Source organism: Neoarius graeffei, chromosome 8, assembly GCF_027579695.1.
Source record: "Neoarius graeffei isolate fNeoGra1 chromosome 8, fNeoGra1.pri, whole genome shotgun sequence".
Taxonomy (NCBI): Eukaryota; Metazoa; Chordata; class Actinopteri; order Siluriformes; family Ariidae; genus Neoarius; species Neoarius graeffei.
The window spans coordinates 14,358,342-14,379,757 of record NC_083576.1 but is presented as its reverse complement, the minus strand read 5'-3'; the positions used below and the strand labels follow the sequence as shown (position 1 = coordinate 14,379,757).

The 21,416-nt window shown below is 41.9% G+C and overlaps 1 protein-coding gene across 4 annotated transcripts in view; it reads right to left on the bottom strand.

The window, feature by feature from the left end:
• ankrd13d (ankyrin repeat domain 13 family, member D) overlaps window positions 1-19,798 on the bottom strand; it is a 66,013-nt gene extending 46,215 nt beyond the window's left edge. Inside the window, exons 1-10 of one of the 4 annotated variants that reach the window (XM_060927340.1) lie at window positions 19,586-19,798; window positions 18,738-18,891; window positions 11,098-11,260; window positions 6,585-6,709; window positions 6,461-6,506; window positions 6,122-6,265; window positions 5,699-5,888; window positions 5,130-5,196; window positions 2,527-2,608; window positions 1,474-1,535 (exon numbers count right to left, since the gene is read on the bottom strand). In XM_060927340.1, coding sequence (XP_060783323.1) covers window positions 1,474-1,535; window positions 2,527-2,608; window positions 5,130-5,196; window positions 5,699-5,888; window positions 6,122-6,265; window positions 6,461-6,506; window positions 6,585-6,709; window positions 11,098-11,260; window positions 18,738-18,821 — 963 coding nt within the window. In that variant the 5' untranslated portion in view covers window positions 18,822-18,891; window positions 19,586-19,798. Of the gene's footprint in view, window positions 1-1,473; window positions 1,536-2,526; window positions 2,609-5,129; window positions 5,197-5,698; window positions 5,889-6,121; window positions 6,266-6,460; window positions 6,507-6,584; window positions 6,710-11,097; window positions 11,261-18,721 lie in introns of all 4 variants that reach the window. The other 3 variants (XM_060927339.1, XM_060927341.1, XM_060927342.1) reach the window with 3 other exon arrangements.
• Window positions 19,799-21,416: the final 1,618 nt, after the last annotated feature.

The window sequence follows — 21,416 nt, the reverse complement described above, 5'->3', positions numbered from 1 at the left end:
AGACGTGAAGACAGAGTAAAATGAGAATAAACATTAGGAGAAGCTGATTGCTGGTGAAGAGGATGAACTTGGACATGGATGTACTCTATTGAGACGTCCTTTATGCTAGTTGCAGTGTTGGCATAATGCAAGCTCATTATATATATATATCTCTACTTGTGAGGTAACGTTATCTTTCCTAACACAATGCAACAAACAGTACTTTACTTTAACATCTAAAAATAAAAAAAATAAAAAAATGAAGTACATTACAGGCATTTAGCAGATGCTCTTATCCAGAGCAATGTACAAGAAGTTCAACAACGTTTACCTAATATGCATGTGGGAGGAAACCCACACAGACACTGGGAGAACACGCAAACTGTGCACAGAAAGGCCCCCGTCGGCTGTGAGGTTCAAACCCGGAACCTTCCTGCTGTGAGGCGACAGCGCTAACCACTGCAACAGCACACTCCATCATTCTAAAATGATGTCATGAATATCCTTGGTATTGCTAAATTACATTACATTACAGGAATTTAGCAGATGCTCTAGAGCGACGTACAACATACCCAGAGCAGCCTGGGGACCAGTTGGGGGTTTGGTGCCTTGCTCAAGGGCACTTCATCCATTCCTGCTGGTCCAAGGAATTGAACCAGCAACCTTTTGGTCCCAATGTTGCTTCTCTAACCATTAGGACATGGCTTCCTCACGGCTTTTTAACTAAATACTAAGATAATGGGGTTTGAGGAGGAGTTTAAAAAAAAAAAAAACATTCCAGTATTGTTGTACTTCTCCTACTTAACCACTAGAGATACATTCGGAATTGTTCTTGACTAATGTACCTTTAAAATGTTGATACAATACACATCACTACTTATAATAAAAGACAAACCTTTTATGACTCTTGATATGACTTATCAAAATACATGGTTTTCTTTCCACTGTATAGACATTAAGTGATAACTGGAGACTGGTTGCTACACTCGTGATACAATAAAAGCAATTATCTCACTCGCTCTGTTTACAACAGTGTACTCGTATACGAGCTCAACTTACTAAGACCCTTTTACATTAGCTAATTGCAGAGGCCAAAACTGCTCGTAACTCCTTCGTTAATACTCCTAATGCACGTCTCTAATGCACTCTGGCCATAAAACAGGTTCTTAACGGTTTCTGCAGTGCCACTTTTCCTTCAGATGGATGCTCGCTCCACCACGCTTCCCAACCACAACAATGTGCCAGTGAGGAAATCAGGATTTCTCCAGGGGACGTAAAAACGACCATTTAACAAATAAATCCGTAAAGCTGTTAGGAAAAACAAGCTTTCTGGGTGACCAACACACACCATCTCCATTTCTTCAAATGCAGGGTTAGTTTTCACACACATTAGCTGTATGAAGCGCTAATGGAGAAATGAAATAGGAGCATTAATAGGACATATTAGAAAACAGCATGAGTATGGAGCAGTATGCAGGATGTAATCATCCTCACCCCGTTGTTCGAAACGTGCTGCTCTGCAATTCCAAGGAAAGACTGAAGCGGAGTTCTGGATCCTGGAGAAGAGAAAAGAGAGAAAGAGGGAGAGAGAAAAAAAGAAAGTGTGAGAAAGAAAGAAAGAAAGAAAGAAAGAAAGAAAGAGAAAGAAAGAAAGAGAAAGAAAGAAAGAAAGAAAGAAAGAAAGAAAGGGAGAGAAAGAAAGAAAGAAAGAAAGGGAGAGAAAGAAAGAAAGAAAGGGAGAGAAAGAAAGAAAGAAAGAAAGAAAGGGAGAGAAAGAAAGAAAGGGAGAGAGAAAAAAGGGGGAGAGAGAAAAAGAGAAAAAAAGGGGAGAGAGAAAAAAAGAAAGAAAGAAAGAAAGAAAGAAAGAAAGAAAGAAAGAAAGAAAGAAAGAAAGAAAGAAAGAAAGAAAGAAAGAAAGAAAGAAAGAAAGAGGGAGAGAAAGAAAGAGAAAGAAAGAAAGAAAGAAAGAAAGAAAGAAAGAAAGAAAGGGAGAGAAAGAAAGAAAGGGAGAGAAAGAAAGAAAGGGAGAGAGAAAAAAGGGGGAGAGAGAAAAAGAGAAAAAAGGGGAGAGAGAAAAAAAGAAAGAAAGAAAGAAAGAAAGAAAGAAAGAAAGAAAGAAAGAAAGAAAGAGGGAGAGAAAGAAAGAAAGAAAGAAAGAAAGAAAGAAAGAAAGAAAGAAAGAAAGGGAGAGAAAGAAAGAGAAAGAAAGAAAGAGAAAGAAAGAAAGAAAGGGAGAGAAAGAAAGAGAAAGAAAGAAAGAGAGAGAGAGAAAGAAAGAAAGAAAGAAAGAAAGAAAGAAAGAAAGAAAGAAAGAAAGAAAGGAGAGTGTGAGAAAGAAAAAGGAGAGAAAAAGAAAGAAAGAAAGAAAGAAAGAAAGAAAGAAAGAAAGAAAGAAAGAAAGAAAGAAAGAAAGAAAGGAGAGAAAAAGAAAGAAAGAGCACAGCTTTAGCTGTTTATATGGCTATAAACAGTGTTCATTATTTCAGTTAGTGTGTATATATCTCTATATTTTGCATACGAGGGAGTATATCGGTGTGCGTACTGCACCTTTGCATCTGGACTTGTCCTGATCAGAGAGGTGCTCGGTTCGAGAACGCGTCTCCAGCTCCACGTTACTGGCACTATACACCTTCACGTCCACACCACAACACATCATCAGAGTTACAGAAACATCATTACACACACACACACACACACACCCCTCGACAAAAGCATTAGTACTATGACTCGTATTTTATTTGCCACAGACTGTGGAGGACCATGTGACTGATGTTACTGTATTTTCCAGACTGAGGTAATACTTGTACACTTGTCCATACACTCAAAACATTGCATGCATTACTATAATCCTGATCGCTTTTATCACATGACTAAAAACTACACAGTATAAAATTAATCCCCCCAAAAAAAAGACGCTTCAAGATTTTCATGACACAAACTATGGTAGGAATTGGGGGGGGGCAGGTGCAGAGATTGAGAGATTTCAGGAATGAAACAAATCTTATAAACCAATGTAAAATACAATTTGAAAGGAAAAAAACAAACAAAAAAACCCTAAACTAAAACGGGTGACATGTTTTCATGCAAAACAGATCCCCTTGCAACCAAGTGCAATTTCTAAGCCCATTACTAAACAATGAACTTAAACATTATTTCACATTTATTTGTTGTAATAAACAGTTATTCCATGAAATCGACTCGTACATGAGCTGATAGCTGACGAGGCACGTAACACCAAGTAGGCTATAAGCCATGTATGACGAGACCGAGTGGAATAACTGTTTTATTCTCTCCACCTTCACTGGATTTTGAGAAATGGAGCATTTTTATTTGTACTTTTTGCAAATTCGATAAATAAAAACTTAATACAAAACGTCCGACAAAATCATTTCCACTTAGGCGGACTTCTTAAAAACCTATCGATGGCGGCACGAATTGACTTGTGTTGTTTTTTTGTAGAAAGTGCCGTCTTGCTGTCGTGCCGAGGTATAGAATAGCTTTAGGCATTTATTTAATTCTTCCTTGGACATTTCAGTGATGCCATTTTCAAACTTCTTTGAGCTTTTTAACCAGTCTTAAAAATAAATAAATCAATACATTTTAATGCTTAACGATGAAGAATGTAAACAAACCGGCGAAATGAGAGTAGCAATTTGTGAAAAATGTGATAATTCTTGAAAAATAAAACTAGATATGTTCTTACCATCAAATACCTTCATTCCATATTTTGTTGCTTTTGTTTTTGTATTTTTTCGGGTTTTGTTTTCGAGTGGAGTTTTTATTTTGTACTCTGTTGGTTCAGCGACACGCTCCGCCATTTTGTTTTTCTCTACTCACGGTATAGACCCCTTTCACTGACGTCACCCAAAACCGGAAGTAAACAGACCCTGCGCCATTTTGGAAGACCAACAAACTCGTGATAAGGGGATAATAACGGCAGCGGTATGTGAACCAGCGAGAATAAAGTGGAGTGGCAAACGACTTAAACAAACAAATCTGAGCTGTTTTATTTATGATTTATTGGCCCAACAGTAGACTTGAAAGAAACCTGTGTGAGACTTGGCAAAAAACTGTGGATATAATGGATAAGTCTGTGCATGATCTGCGGACACTTTGAGGTAAGCAAACGCAAGAAATTCAGATTTAAAACATGCTAAATTGGCCCCAAGTTGATAACTGTATGAGGAGCAAGCCTCCCAGACTTCTACAATTTAATAATAATAATAATAATAATTTAGGATGGTTTGGGGCTTGCTCGCTGCTGCCAGGTTGGTTGTTGAGTAGCCTGACTGTTTTTTTTGTTCTTGCGTGTGGTATCATTGTTAACGCGAGGTTGTTTTTTGAACATGCCAATGCGGACACGATTTCCCCTGATGAGTTATGACTTCAGACGCGATGCGTGTGTGGAGGTGTGGAGTCTGCGTGATATGTACGCAAGATAGGCTTCTCATGTATTTGGAGATCCGCGCTCTGAGACAAGCGCAATCACCCCCCCAAGGGAAAAAAAGGGACCCCCCGAAAATATCGGCATAGTTCGAACACTGAGTGTAGGCACTGGGTGTAAACAACAAATAGTTTACAATGTCTGGGTAGCAAACAGATGGCAGAATTGGTGTCCGGTCCTCCTTATGTTTCCATTCTCCCTTGCCGCGAGTCTTATCATATGGGTCAAACCCATCAATCACAGCCAGTTTCTCCACATACCGTGCCCTTTCTGCAGCTGGTAATGTACTCACATAACCAGAATTATCATCCATCGTGTCACTTTACTCTCGCTCGTACTTTGTTTTATATTGTGAGTGCATGTACTTGGTCTTCCAATATGGCGCCTAACAAAATCTCGCGGCGCGGTGACGTCATGTGAAAGGGGTCTATAGGAGCTGATATCCTAGTAGCAGAGTAGCCAATCAGAGCGCACGATTGCTCATATCCAGTGAACGTGGATATAATAAAATCAAATATATAGTTAAGCATCATACTTTTAACGTTTTAACATTAAGACTGGTTGTCATTTTAATACACATTATGTATATAAAATAAATGCCTGGTATATTAATGAGACGAGTCTTGGGGGGGGCACTATAAACTCAAGCAAAACAATAGGTGTGTGTATAATTAAGTTGTAATGTAGCATGTAAAATCAGTCTCACCTTGGCCTCATATCCGCTCACTACTTCAGTCTTTTCGGAGCGCCAGCCCCAAATCCCAGACTTGTTCCTGAAAACATCACGAGTCTTATGTCATGCTTTAGTTCAGAGAGAAAAACATGACTAAATGCACTTTTGGAAAATCTTCCATGATTCGGTGCTCAGGAACTCTGACTGGTAAGAGGGTGATGATTATTTTCTATAGCAGTAGCTCAGACAATCGTGTGGGCTGTAATTTAATTCACAGGTTGATATTAAAGTGCTCTTTCTAATACGTTACTGTTTTCTATAGAAAGCTGTGCTTTCATAAGAGATAGAAAGAAAAAGAGAAGCTGAGTAGAGAACGACTATCACTGATAAGTGTTATAGTGGTTCATGGACGTTTCACAACATTAAATGTAACTAAGTGGATAAAAAGTACAGTGTTCAAGTCATTATGGAAAAATAATCACTAGCAAATTTCTGAGGTACAAGAGGAATAAAACACGTGCTGTTATTGGAAAACGAGTAACTTCGAACGGGTGATGCCCTTTTTGATGAGGGAAATCGAGTGGCGTGTGTGTAAGAGGTACCTCTCAAAGGCGATGTTGCGCGTGTTAAGTTGTGTGGAGACGATGGGAGAGGTGAGCCTCTGCGCTGTGTTCTCTTGTGTCGGCAGCATGGCAGCGAGGAGGGATGGTGCGTCACGTGGAGACAGAGCCAGCGGTTCCGTGTACACCACCTGCTTCTCATGGTCCACCTCCATCACCATGGCCCCACTGTCTGGATCACACACACCATAAGTTTTTTCACTTTCCAGTGCCGTCACTAATCAACAATTGATAAATACCAGCAATCATTCGGATCATGGTTTCGTTTGCATTTCTGAGCTGCAAATTTAATTCTTACTCACACAAACATAACACTGGACCCTTCAACATATAATTAAATCAGGTTCTTGTAAAAAATAAAAATACTCCCAACCATCGAGTTATATTCATTTCTGACCAACTCACCACCATCCTTAAAGATGTAGCTGCGGCGACCCTTGAGCCAGGTCATGTGCTCAAAACCCAGTAACGTGGTGTCCACTCTCAGACACGAGCCGCTCTTCCACACACGGTACACGTCACTCGGACACACTTTCGACACCAAAGGCACTGCGAGAGGAAAACAGAAGCGGAAGAAGAAATCTTTCAAGGGCCAGCATCAGAGGAGCTGTCCAGTGCTGGGGTGCTGAAACAGATAACATCAACACCCAAGGCCAACACCGAGACAGAGGATCACGGTGTGTGTGCTGCGTAGCTGTGTAACAATCAGTGCTGAGGAGAGTCGTGTGCTGCTTCAGGACTTACCCCAGCTCGTAAACTCCCACTTCATCTCCACATAGAAATCCCGTGCCTGTGATACAACGTACAAAACGGTGCTATGATGGCATCGAGTGAGAAGTCTTGAATCAAGCATGTGAGTGACTTTTACCTGTCTCAGTTTGCTGAGAAGCTCAGGAATACCAGCCAGTCTCTCTGTGGCTCGTTTGAAATCTCTGTACTGGAGGACCAGCTGCACCAGCTCGGGGTCTCCTGTGCTTACTGCTTCCTGTAACACTACACACACGGTAAAAAAAGCAAACAGTGATTTTCCATTCCAAGTACCCTTAGGGAGATGCTGTGCTGTTCTCGGAAAACAATCAACAGCAGGGTCGTGTCATGTGGTCTGATGGATTTACTGGTACTACGCTACCCTGAACTTAATATCTTGATTCCATAAACAAGATGCAAACCGCTATAAACAGTCATTCCCTCACCAGGCTCTCCTTTTTCTCTCTACTGATGCTAATTAGCCTGGCAAGCCAGACTAAATGTGAATATTTAGTCTGGCCTCGATCCGTAGACATTTCCGAAGTGGGTAGGAGGAACAAACCGCTGTCTTTCAAACTGTCTCTGTGCGTATAGGCCAACGCTCTGACCAATCAGCGCAACAGTGACTGTGACGTAGTCAGAGCGACAGAAAGCAGTGGGGGAGGCCTTGAAATTAAGTAATTTTTCAAAATGCGTATTAATATCTAGAACCTGTTTATTAATTAAGAAGTTTGGAGATAATGACCACAAGTTTGGAGTCTGTACCACATACACATTTTTTTCCGTGTTTTTCAAGGGTTTGCTTAAACTGTTTTTGAGAGTTTTTATTTAGTGGTGTTTGGTGAAATAATTTCCCTTAAATTTAAAATAACGGGAAAATAAGAAACAAACAATCAAAAAGTAATGTTTCAAAGCTGTTTATTAATTCTTCGTACTGCACAAACTAGCCCATCCTTTTGGCTATGAGCGGAGCCAGCTGGTAGATCAGACTTTTGCCATAGCCGGTCGGCAAAACAGCAAAAACGTCCTTCTTGAAAAGGAATGAGCGGACAGCCTCTTCCTGCTCATGTTTCAACGAAAACTCCAAGTCTAATTCTTCTAAAACTGATTCCAAAGCGGAATCAAACGCGCGCTGTTCACTAGCCGTAGCCATCTTTCCTGTTGTGCTTTCTCCAGCATCGCGCAGCCTTGTCTTCACTCCTGCAAAAGCCCGCCCAAAGAATCCAAACAAAAACCTTGCGTTGTGATTGGCGGGCACGATTTGATGCCCGGGGTGTTTTTGTTTATATGGTGCGAGGCTAGACCCATTCGCTAGGCAAAAATATTTTTGGCCGCTAGGCGGTTGGGTCTAGTTTACTAGGCTAGATGCTAATAAGAAAAGAAGAAAAAAAATGCAGCTGGACATGTTACTGAGAAACTGCAAACTAGAGCCCTGCACTCCCGCGGGAGTCCGGCAGGACCCGCGGGACCCGACGCAAAGCAGTGCGGCGCGGGACAAATTTTGAAAGCTCATTGCGGGTGCGGGCGGGAGGGGGAGTGCACAATGCGGGCGCGGGAGGGAGAGGTGATAAGCTGCAGTCCCGCTAACTAAAAACGTGTTTAAAATAAAATTTATAAATTATGTCTATCATATATAATTTGTGCTGGATGTTTTATTTGGCATTAATAAAAACATATTAAGATGCCTAAATTTGCGGATGTGGTCTAATCTCGCGTACGTTTCCGATTCCTTTCCGCTCTTCCGTGTTTGAGATCTCCGATCATGGCAGAAGAGCAGAGTTCCTCTAGTGAAGCTCACAGTGCTTCGGAAGTAAGTGCTGCTTTAAAAAGAGGTGCATTTACCGTTAAAAAGTCAAGAGTATTAGTCCTAAGTATTAAAAAGGACTGTGTATCGCACAGATTGTTCAATTTAAAGCGAGAAATAGACAGTGTATAATCTGAGGAGCTGGTTGTGGTTGTGCAGCATTTCATACGAGAGGAGAATGAAATCACGGTTGGAATCATAACGCCACAGACTCGGAAGTGGGAGTGCGAGTGCGCAAAGCAAGAGCTGTCAATCAAAGCGAGAGCTGTCAATCATGAGCGCATGCAGCGCTCAACTTGGAATGTGTCAGCGGAATGTCAGAGTCTAAACAATAAACTTACAATAAATGAAGGATCGGTCAGTGGAGAGCTCAGCTAAGCTCAGCATGTTTAATTCCCCAAGCCAATGACAAGAACTTTCATGAGAAATAACCCGAACGTCTGCATCATGCGGGATTTGCGGGCGGGAGCGGGACAAAATATGGCAGGCGCGGGCAGGAGCGGGACTGAAAATCATAATTCTTTGCAGGAGCGGGACTGAAAATTCTGTCCCGCGCAGACCTCTACTGTAAACCCTAACCCCACAGTCCTGAAGACTTTCCTTTGTCAGAAAACACTGGAGACTCACTCCTTCCTTCCTTCCTTGCTTCTCCACACAGAAACCATCAGCATTTCAACAATTACGTACTTTAAATAAATAAATAAATTTACGTGACCCGTTTGTCGTCCATGTCCTTGTGCTAATTTAACAAATAAAGTGTGCGAATAAAGTCTGTTCTCCGACAAATGTAAAAGCAGGCTCAAACATCCCTTGATGGTCCAATTATGTTACTTGCATGAGATTTAAAAGCACACTGCTTTCACTTTCCTAAGGACCAGAGATACAAAAGGGGCCTCTATAACCGTTGCCTTTAGCATTTGTATTCTGAAATGTAGCTTTGTAACCAAGGCAAAAACTGAACTCTATTCTAGAGGCATGTCCACGTGGATGGTACAGCAGTCGTCCTTGAAATAAGCTTCCCAATCCCAAATCTGACCCCATCTATAGCACTGTGTGTGTATATACAGAGTGGTGCTTGAAAGTTTGTGAACCCTTTAGAATTTTCTATATTTCTGCATAAATATGACCTAAAACATCATCAGATTTTCACACAAGTCCTAAATGTAGATAAAGAGAACCCGGTTAAACAAATGAGACAAAAATATTATACTTGGTCATTTATTTATTGAGGAAAATGATCCAATATTACATATCTGTGAGTGGCAAAAGTATGTGAACCTCTCGGATTAGCAGTTAATTTGAAGGTGAAATTAGAGTCGGGTGTTTTCAATCAGTGGGATGACAATCAGGTGTGAGTGGGCACCCTGTTTTATTTAAAGAACAGGCATCTATCAAAGTCTGATCTTCACAACACGTGTTTGTGGAAGTGTATCATGGCACGAACAAAGGAGATTTCTGAGGACCTCAGAAAAAGCGTTGTTGATGCTCATCAAGCTGGAAAAGGTTACAAAACCATCTCTAAAGAGTTTGGACTCCACCAATCCACAGTCAGACAGATTGTGTACAAATGGAGGAAATTCAAGACCATTGTTACCCTCCCCAGGAGTGGTCAACCAACAAAGATCACTCAAAGAGCAACACGTGTAATAGTCGGCGAGGTCACAAAGGACCCCAGGGTAACTTCTAAGCAACTGAAGGCCTCTCTCACATTGGCTAATGTTAATGTTCATGAGTCCACCATCAGGAGAACACTGAACAACAAAGGTGTGCATGGCAGGGTTGCAAGGAGAAAGCCACTGCTCTCCAAAAAGAACATTGCTGCTCGTCTGCAGTTTGCTAAAGATCACGTGCACAAGCCAGAAGGCTATTGGAAAAATGTTTTGTGGACAGATGAGACCAAAATAGAACTTTTTGGTTTAAATGAGCAGCGTTATGTTTGGAGAAAGGAAAACACTGCATTCCAGCATAAGAACCTTATCCCATCTGTGAAACATGGTGGTGGTAGTATCATGGTTTGGGCCTGTTTTGCTGCATCTGGGCCAGGACGGCTTGCCATCATTGATGGAACAATGAATTCTGAATTATACCAGCGAATTCTAAAGGAAAATGTCAGGACATCTGTCCATGAACTGAATCTCAAGAGAAGGTGGGTCATGCAGCAAGACAACAACCCCAAGCACACAAGTCGTTCTACCAAAGAATGGTTAAAGAAGAATAAAGTTAATGTTTTGGAATGGCCAAGTCAAAGTCCTGACCTTAATCCAATGGAAATGTTGTGGAAGGACCTGAAGCAAGCAGTTCATGTGAGGAAACCCACCAACGTCCCAGAGTTGAAGCTGTTCTGTACGGAGGAACGGGCTAAAATTCCTCCAAGCCGGTGTGCAGGACTGATCAACAGTTACCGGAAATGTTTAGTTGCAGTTATTGCTGCACAAGGGGGTCACACCAGATACTGAAAGCAAAGCTTCACATACTTTTGCCACTCACAGATATGTAACAATGGATACTTTTCCTCAATAAATAAATGACCAAGTATAATATTTTTATCTCATTTGTTTAACTGGGTTTTCTTTATCTACTTTTAGGACTTGTGTGAAAATCTGATGATGTTTTAGGTCATATTTATGCAGAAATATAGAAAATTCTAAAGGGTTCACAAACTTTCAAGCACCACTGTATTATCCAAAACCTTTAGATCAATCTATGACCGATACAGAAATATCGATATGTGGCTCTATAATTTGGCACTCAGGACAGAAATAAGACAGACATTCTCCTTAATCAACCATGTCCTTCTAGATTGCTCCACAGTTTCGTGTGCATCCACTACCTTGTTTCCCAGTCAGGAGTGTCTCACCTGTCCATCCTCGTGCACTGCAGCGCGTAGGATCTGCGTTGTGCCGTAGCAGCACACGCGTAGACTCCACATGACCGAGGCACACCGCCAATTCGAGCGGCGTACGTCCACGTGGATCTACACACTCCATGTCCTGCTAAATATATACACACGCACAAACACATTTGCATGCACTGATAGGGAATACCCTCCCATCCAGGAGTGCAGGGAGAAATTGTCGACTTCACCCGTAGCTTTTAATCCAAGGGTCTTCTTTCCCCTGAATGGTACCCTTACACCAAACTTAATCATACTTGCTGAAAATTGGTTGCTTGACAGGAATACACTATATTTCCTAAGTTTTGAATTGCAGCCACTGGAACACAGAAGAGAGATGACTGACCTGGTCATGCTGTACAAGATAAGGAATGGGTCTAACTTAAACAGTACCTTCCTTCCAGTCACATCAATCTACTGTACAAGACGTGTAACTTTGACAAGAACAACCTCGTCCAACTTACAGCATGCCATAAGCAGACTTACTATAGGGCTTCATATCTGCCAAGAACTATAGAACTATGGAACAGCCTACCAACTGAGCTGAAAACCATGCCAATGTCCTTAGCGAAATTCAAAATATAATTTCTGAACACCATCACCAGATATTATCATCCTATCAGCCACCTAAGTTACTCATTATATAATGAATAAGTCCAGTATTCTTTGATAAAATATTTAATGTTATAACTTTTAGACCATTTCCCTACTCTTGCTATTTCATATTGATTTTAACATCACGTAAAATAGTTCTAAGAAGTATTTCCTGTATTTTTCAACATTATTACAATAGTGGAAGGTTGTCAATTGGGACGCAAGTCCTGTATCCTCCTCCTGTCACGCTTTTATCATAAATTTTGTGCACACCTGACCATCACACCCATATGTGGGCCTTTCCCAAATACAACCCCAGTTCCAAAATAGTTGGAATGCTGTGTTAACTGTAAATAAAAACAGAATGCGATAATTTGCAAATCATGCAAACCCTATATTTCACTGAAACTAGTACAAAGAGAACATATCGAATGTTGAAACCGAGACATTTCATTGTTTTATGAAAAATACATACTCATTTTGAATTTGATGTCAGCAACACATTTCAGAAAAGTTGGGACAGGGGCAATAAAAGACTGAAAAAGTTATGTAATGCAAAAAAAAAAAAAAAAAAAACTACTAATATGGTTAATTGGCAACAGGTCAGTAACATGACTGGGTATAAAAAGAGCATCCCAGAGAGGATGAGTCTCTCAGAAGTAAAGATGGGGTGGGGGGGTGTCACTGCTCTGGGAAAGACTGCATGGGCAAACTGCAACAAGGTAAAAATAATGTTCCTCAATCTAAAATCGCAAAGACTTTGGGGATAACATCATCTGTGGTACATAAGATCATTGAAAGATTCAGAGAATCTGAAGAAATCTCTGTATGCAAGAGACAAGGCTGAAAACTGACATTGGATGCCTGTGATCTTCAGGCCATCAGGCGACACTGCATTAAAAGCGGACACGTATCTGGAGTGGAAATCACTGCACGGGCTCAGGAACACTTCAGAAAGCCATCGTCTGTGAAAACTGTTCATTACTGCATCCACAAATGCAAGTTAAAACCAGACATAAACAATATCCGGAAACACCGCCACCTTCTCTGGGCCCGAGCTCTTTTACGATGGACTGAGGCGAAGTGGAAAATTGTCCCGAGGTCTGACGAATCAAAAGTAGAAATTCTTTTTTTGAAATCATGGACACCACGTCCTCCAGGCTAAAGAGGAGAGAGACCATCCGGCTTGTCATCAGTGCACAGTTCAAAAGCCAGCATCTGTGATGGTATGAGGGTGCATTAGTGCACATGACATGGGTAGCTTGTACATCTGGGAAGGCATCATTAATGCTGAATAATATATATACACGTTTCAGAGCAATATGCTGCCACCCAGACAAAATCTTTTTCAGAGAAAGCCTTGTTCATTTCAGCAAGACATTGCCAAACTGCTTTCTGCACATATTAAAACTGAATGGCTCCATCATAAAAGAGTCTGGGTGCTAAACTGGCCTGCCTGCAGTCCAGACCTGTTTCCCATTTAAAACATTTAGTGCAGTATGAAGCACAAAATACGACAAAGGAGATCCCGAACTGTTGAGCAACTGAAATTGTACATCAAGCAAGAACGGGACAACATTCCTCTTTCAAAACTCCAGCAATTGGTCTCCTTGGTTCCCAAACGTTTACAGAGTGATGTTAAAAGTAGAGGTGACGCAACACAGTGGTAAACATGCCCCTGTCCCAACTTTTTTGAAATGTGTTGCTGACATCAAATTCAAAGTGAGGATATATTTTTCAAAAAAACAATAACATTTCTCAGTTTCAACATTTGCTATGTTATTGTTGCACTGTTTTCAGTGAAAGATAGGGTTTCCATGATTTGCAAATTATCACATTCTGTTTTTATTTACAGTTGACACAGCATCCCAACCTTTTTGGAATTGGGGTTGTAGTTGCCACAAATTTGGAAGCGCGCATTACTATTTCACTTCCCTGGAATTAAGACGCCCAAACCTGTTCCAACATGACAATGCTCCTGTGAACAAAGCAAAGTCCATGGTTTATCCAAGGTTGCAATGGAAGATTTTGAGTGGCCTGTACACAGCTCTAACCTTACCCCCACTGAACACCTTTGGGGTGAGCTGGAACGATGACTGTGTGCCTGATCTCACCAATGCTCTTGTGGCTGAATGAGCACAAATCCCCACAGCCATGCTCCAAAATCAAGTGGAAAGCTTCCCCAGAAGAGTGGAGGATATTACAAGAGCAAAGCGGAACTAAATCTGGAGTGAGAATATATGAGTGTGACGGATGGGTGTCTACAAATTAATGCCAGGCTCAGACTACATGAATTCAGCCAGATTTTGAAGCGATTCTGTCGTGGCTGACAAATTTCCAGCATCAGGCTTGAATACGAATGTCGGGAACAATGAACGAGCCTTGTAGTGTGACATAATTCAAGAACAGCGATGTGGAGTCTGGGACACCCCCATGACACCCCGATGAAAAGTCTAACGTCAGAATTTTTTGTATTTTCTCACCTAATTTGTTGAGAAGTTCTACGATGTGTTCATTACTTGACTGATTGATAATTTATTGACCCACCTCTTGAACGACACTTAGTCAGGGTCAAACTTGTAGTCTTGGTCCAGAGACTGGCAAGACAAGGCAAGAATTTATAGCACTATAACTGTCTAATTTGACATGGGAACCATCATGAAAGACAAAACTATCATGTAGTCTGATCCCAGAATTAGTATAAGCGAATGGTTCAGGTGTCAAGATAATGATTGGAAGGAAGGTTGCAAGTTCAAGTCCCAGCACAGCCAAGATGCCAGGGTTGGGTCCTTGAGTGAGGTTCTTAAACCTCAACTGCATCCTGTCATACCCATTTTCAACCAACAGGGAACAGGTTCCGTTCTTGTACCAAATTTTGAAACGTTCGGAGCATTTCGACCAACAATAAATTGCTTCAGATGCTGAAAAATTAGTTCCCAGCTGGAACCAAAATATAGTGGGAACGTGAATATCAGTGGGAACGTCATTAGCTTGGAAAGGACACGGATCGCAGCAATCCGTGAAGAAGGATACATCTCATCTCATTATCTCTAGCCGCTTTATCCTGTTCTACAGGGTTGCAGGCAAGCTGGAGCCTATCCCAGCTGACTACGGGCGAAAGGCGGGGTACACCCTGGACAAGTCGCCAGGTCATCACAGGGCTGACACATAGACACAGACAGCCATTCACACTCACATTCACACCTACGGTCAATTTAGAGTCACCAGTTAACCTAACCTGCATGTCTTTGGACTGTGGGGGAAACCGGAGCACCCGGAGAAAACCCACGCGGACACGGGGAGAACATGCAAACTCCGCACAGAAAGGCCCTCATCAGCCACGGGGCTCGAGCCCAGAACCTTCTTGCTGTGAGGCGACAGCGCTAACCACTACACCATCATGCCGCCCAAGAAGGATACATGAGAGAGAGAGAAGAAAAAAATGGACCGTAACAAATATCTGCAATAACAGAACAAAAGTAATCAATCAATCAATCAATGCGCTCTTCCATCTTGCTACTACTGTTTACACGTGTTGTGATTTGTACAAGGGTGGCACGGTGGTGCAGTACTGTAGACTGACAGGGACCTTTTTGTGTAGAGTTTGCATGTTCTTCCGCAGTCCAAAGACATGCGGTTAGGTTAACTAAACCGTCCAGAGGTGTGAATGGTTGAGAGGAAACAACCTCTAGAATAATCCAGTAGAAAGCAACGTGAAACCCTAGAAACCGATGGCTGAAGCTGTCAGAACGGACCTAAAAGAAGATTTGCGCGACACGTTCTGTTCATGATGCATCCTTGATTACAATGGTTCTGCTCAAAACCGGTGAAAACATGGGTCGGTTTGCTAGCTGGTATCAAGGTTCAAATGGGCCTTTTCCACTACCCTTTTTCAGCTCACTTCAGCCCAACACGGCTCGCGTTTCGACTACCTCAGAGCAGCACGACTGAGCTCACTTCAGCCTTACTCAGCACCCAAAACTCGCACGGTTTTGGAGTGGGGCTGAAGTGAGCCCAACCGAGCCGAGTGGGGCTAGGGGCGTGAGGAGACACTCCCCTGTGCACTGATTGGTGAAGAGGAGTGTCCTCGCATGCCCACACATGCCCCGCGAGCACGCTGGGATCTGTAAACACCGTAAACCCGGAAGAAGAAGAATTACGACAAAGAAGATGATGATCAGAAAACCAGAAGATGGAAGACCCATAGGGAAGACCAACCCAAGCGAGTAAAAGGCCAGCCAGTTTATTGTTTACTATCTGGGTCGTGAGACTACAGGCCAATTTATGCTGACAACCCAGTCCTCGCAGATGGCGTCGCAGATAGAGTCTGCGAAGCCCCCCCCCCTTCGCAGACGCTCTGCGCGCACCTCCCAAAAATTGTGACCACCGCAGACAGCGTCACAGACAAGAGGGCTCTGATTGGTCCACTCTACATCCGCTGTACACGCACTTCCGCTTCCTTACTTTCCTGGTTTGGTTTGGTTTCACGACCGGCATTTTTAAAAACACGAGCGAAGATGGAGCAGCACGAAGAGCGGTTGATCAAGGAAGTGAGGAAGTACGGACATCTATACGACTCCAGTTCTAGTCATTATAAGCATAATTATAAGTAACCCGAGGATAAACACTCCACTAACCACACCCACCAACTACTCCTAGCGATTTCACGACTTCGCGCCCCCTTGCGTTGTGGCGGTGAATAACATCGCGCACGCCTCTTACTCCGCGCTCAATGATAAATTACAACTGTCTGCGAAAAGCTATCTGCGAAAGCCTTGTCGCAAGAGCATGCAGAGGCCCTACCGCTTAAAAGGTCACCGATGTCACTGTTTGCGCCGCCTAACGACATCACGTGACGTCCACCCACTTTTGCTAACTCCACCCAATGTGTCCACTAGGGGTGTGCAAAAATATCGATATGGCGATATATCGCGATACTTTGTCTTCTGATTCAATATCGATACTCAAAATTTGAATATCGATATTTTTTCAAATAATAAATCATGTTTCAGACGGGTTGTAAATCCAGTACGACTTCCGCACCTCCGCTCCGCAAGGTGTCGCTGTGCCGCTCCCTCACTGCAAGGCACTCTTCGTCTTCTCTTTTTTCCCCGGGTTGCAATGAGGAAAAAAAACAAGCAAGCATGGCTGTTAACGTAAACCTAGAGACGCCGCCGAACTTTAAGGCAGATGTTTGGAGGCACGTTGGATTCCAAAGGAAAGGAGAAAAAAAAAAAAAAAAACTGTGAGCCGGTGTTCTGTAAAGTTATCCTACCTCTTGGATTTGTCCTACCAAGCCTACTGCGCATGCGCGAAATCCAGGAGGGTAGGAAAATTCAACAGTAGTTTTGTCCTACCGATCAGCTGGGCTGATAGAAAATCGGTGAGTATTTCACGCATTTGCCGATTTTTATGCTTTGTGCGTATTGGTCGAGTCTTTGGCCGAGTCAAATAATTTGGAATGCCTTGTTCTGAATAATAAACCGGTCTGTATGAGAACTTCCTAATTCATGTGTTCTGCGCATGCGCAGTAGGAGACTAAGCTGCACACTGCACTTTTCAGTGTGTTTCAGACAGTGTGTTGTTCCTGCAAAATAAGCACAAGTTAAATGTTCTCAGGTCTATGTTCTCAAGTTTACAAAGAACAAATTGATATTAGTGTTAGCACTGAAATGTATGTGCAGTCTGCAGTGCAAGTTTTAAGTTTTCATAAAACAATTTGATTCTGCTTGTTAAGCAGCACTGATGTGTCCATGCTTACAGAAAAGTTGAGAATACTAGCACAGAAATGGGGATTTTCTGTATGTTGTAGTGAAGCAACTCTTGGTTTTGCCAGCAGTGGAACAGAGACAAATATATGTCTGGCAAGAGTGTGTAGTTATGTATGTGAAATGTAATTTTACAGTGGTCAATAAATTCTGATTTTCTTCAGTGACACAGATATCGTGATGTGGTTGAAATGTCTTGCAATATATCGATTATCGCAGAATCGCTGTACCGTGATATTATCGTTATCGTGGGCAAAATATCGCCATAGTATCGTATCGTGAGGTATCTGGTGATACCCAGCCCTAGTGTCCACCCACTTCCAGCCAGCACGGTTCAGTGCGGTTGTAGTCGAAATGCAACCCCAACAGCCCCACTCAGCACCGCACGGCTCAGCCCAGGGACGTCACTAGGTTTGAGAGACAGGGGTAGCTTAGCACCCAGAGGAGAAAAGGTATTGTGCGCGCGTAGCGCGCGCCGAACATTTTTCAGAGCACCTACTAAGGCTGTCAATCAATTCATTATTTCAAGAGCATCACACCTTGGGGACACACTTCCCACCATTTCTATTCTATTTTAAAATTGCTTTCATCATTTAATTGCTTGCTGAAGCAACTTCACCAGCTAACAAACCCAACTCAATGGAAGCCCGCACCGCGCCTGCTGCAGAATGCCCGCGTAGTTTTTTAAGTCCTACTAGCCTACCACTCGACGTGACGCTTGACACAGAGCCAATGAGGAGGAATCATAACGATATTAATAATATTGCATTAAACAATAAATAAGCAAGCAGAAACTGTTGTTCGGATTAACTTGCGTTCTTGATGGCTCATGTTCAGTGCTTTACTGCCTTTGTTTTTTTTGGGAAAAAAAATAAAAATATAAATAATTTAAAAAAAGGCAAAAAATATAGGGTGGCTTTGTCATAAGATAGGGTGGCTGGAGCTACCCTAAAATGGGTCTGGCGACGTCTATGGCTCAGCCCAACTCAGCCGCGTTGGTAGTGGAAAAGCCCCAAAAGAATCCTGAACGGAACCGGTTCAGGAACCCGATTCCTGTTGGTTGAAAAGGGGTAACGGTCACTTCGTTATTTTTACAAGGTTACAGCTCTGACTAACTATGAAGATGTTTTCGAAGCATGGATGGAACAGACATGGAAATAGAAACGAGTTCCTCATAAAAGCCCAATGCACACACTCACCTCTGCACTCATTTACCTGTTTTTTCTTCAGCTCTCTGTCGAGCTCCAGGTACCGATTGTTCCAGACCAGAAGATGCAAAGGAAACGCCTCCTGGGCCATTTTTAATTTTTGTTCTTCAATCCAATATAACCAAAACAGGTCCAATGTTTCCTCTTATTCGCCTGTCCAGCTTAATAAGCGTCAAAAAAACAGTTTCCTGCATTAAAAAGTGTTGGCCTTCTTACCAACAAATCCTTCTTCTTTCCTCAGAAAAACGCCAAACTCCATCAGTACCATTCATTCTCAGGGAAATCCAGTCAGCTTCCTGTCATCCATTAAACCCGAAATAATACATATATTCAGTTTTACCAGGGATAGTCAATGCCTAGGATTTAGCCCGATAGGTCAAATTGTAAATAAAAACCAATATTTATCATCAAAACAAGCGTTTTGTTTGTTTTGTAACGCTAGCTAGCTTTGACAGTGAAACAAGCACTAACCATTAGCGTTAGCTAGCACTAACCGTTAGCTAGCTAGCTTAGTTAGATAATTACCTTGCAAACTTATTAACGCGTTATATTTCTCCTCATATTATTTATAAATTTTTTTAAAAATAAATAAATAAAACAAACAACAACGCAATTTAATGATATTTCATGCAAATATTTATTGTTCGGCTTTGCATGCTAGTTAGCAGGAGCACGGAGAGGCAGCTAGCTCGGCTAAAACCTGTAGTTCACAATACACTCGCGTTTATACAAAAACAAAACATTCATTACAATTAACAACTCGATAGGCTGATTCGAGTCGCTCTGATGTAAATATGTGGTTTAATTTTTTTTTTTAAACAGCCAAAAATGAGGAAATAACGGCTTAGTTTTTACTGTGCATCCAGGTGGAGGAGGAGGAGGCACAGATGTTCAGTTTCCCCCCGGAGCTCAGAGGAGCATCCTGCCGTCCAGCAGAGCTGCAGAGCCGGGAGCGACCTCCGGACCGCATCCCCGAGTCAACACACACACACAGCGGGGAAAGCATGCAGCTGCAGCCACACACATCCACTCCGGAGATAAACTAGTTGTTTAATTATTTATCACACAGCGCTTTTACTTCAGTGTGTGTGTTCGGGCGCAGCAGCAGCACTCACTATTCATTCATACTGCAGTGTGAAATGGCAGAATAAATGTTTCTCCCTGATTTACACTCAGAAACCAAACTACATATCATACTTACTTAAAAACAAACTACTTGAGGGATGTGGTTCATTGCTCACACACCACAGCAAGTTCTCATTTCATGAACTACACTATAGTTCGCCTACATTATACACCTGTCACACCCATACAGTGCTGCTTGAAAGGTCAAGTCAAGTCAACTTTATTGTCAAATATGCTATACATGGTGTAGTGGTTAGCGCTGTCGCCTCACAGCAAGAAGGTCCTGGGTTCGAGCCCCGGGGCCGGCGAGGGCCTTTCTGTGTGGAGTTTGCATGTTCTCCCCATGTCCGCGTGGGTTTCCTCCGGGTGCTCCGGTTTCCCCCACAGTCCAAAGACATGCAGGTTAGGTTAACTGGTGACTCTAAATTGAGCGTAGGTGTGAATGTGAGTGTGAATGGTTGTCTGTGTCTATGTGTCAGCCCTGTGATGACCTGGCGACTTGTCCAGGGTGTACCCCGCCTTTCGCCCGTAGTCAGCTGGGATAGGCTCCAGCTTGCCTGCGACCCTGTAGAACAGGATAAAGCGGCTAGAGATAATGAGATGAGATGCTATACATGCTCGACATACAGCACAGATGAAATATCAGTCCTCTCTGACCCACGGTGCAAACAGGCAATGCAATAAATAAAAATAGAATAATTGAAAAATCAAACAATATAAACACTCTAGATAGGAACTAGACATAGACTAAACACTCAATATAAACAGTATAAATAAACAGTATAAACACTAGATAAGAACTACACACAGACTAAACACTCAGACAATATAAACAGTGTAAACATTAGATAGGAACTAGACATAGACTAAACACTCAAACAATATAAACAGTGTAAACACTAGATAAGAACAAGACATAGACTAAACACTCAGACAATATAAACAGTGTAAACACTAGATAAGAACTACACACAGACTAAACACTCAGACAATATAAACAGTGTAAACACTAGATAAGAACTACACACAGACTAAACACTCAGACAATATAAACAGTATAAACACTCTAGATAAGAACAAGACATAGACTAAACACTCAGACAATATAAACAGTGTAAACACTAGATAAGAACAAGACATAGACTAAACACTCAGACAATATAAACAGTGTAAACACTAGATAAGAACTAGACATAGACTAAACACTCAGACAATATAAACAGTGTAAACACTAGATAAGAACTACACATAGACTAAACACTCAGACAATATAAACAGTGTAAACACTAGATAAGAACTACACACAGACTAAACACTCAAACAATATAAACAGTGTAAACACTAGATAAGAACTAGACACAGACTAAACACTCAGACAATATAAACAGTGTAAACACTAGATAAGAACAAGACATAGACTAAACACTCAGACAATATAAACAGTGTAAACACTAGATAAGAACAAGACATAGACTAGACACTCAGACAATATAAACAGTGTAAACACTAGATAAGAACTACACAGACTAAACACTCAGACAATATAAACAGTGTAAACACT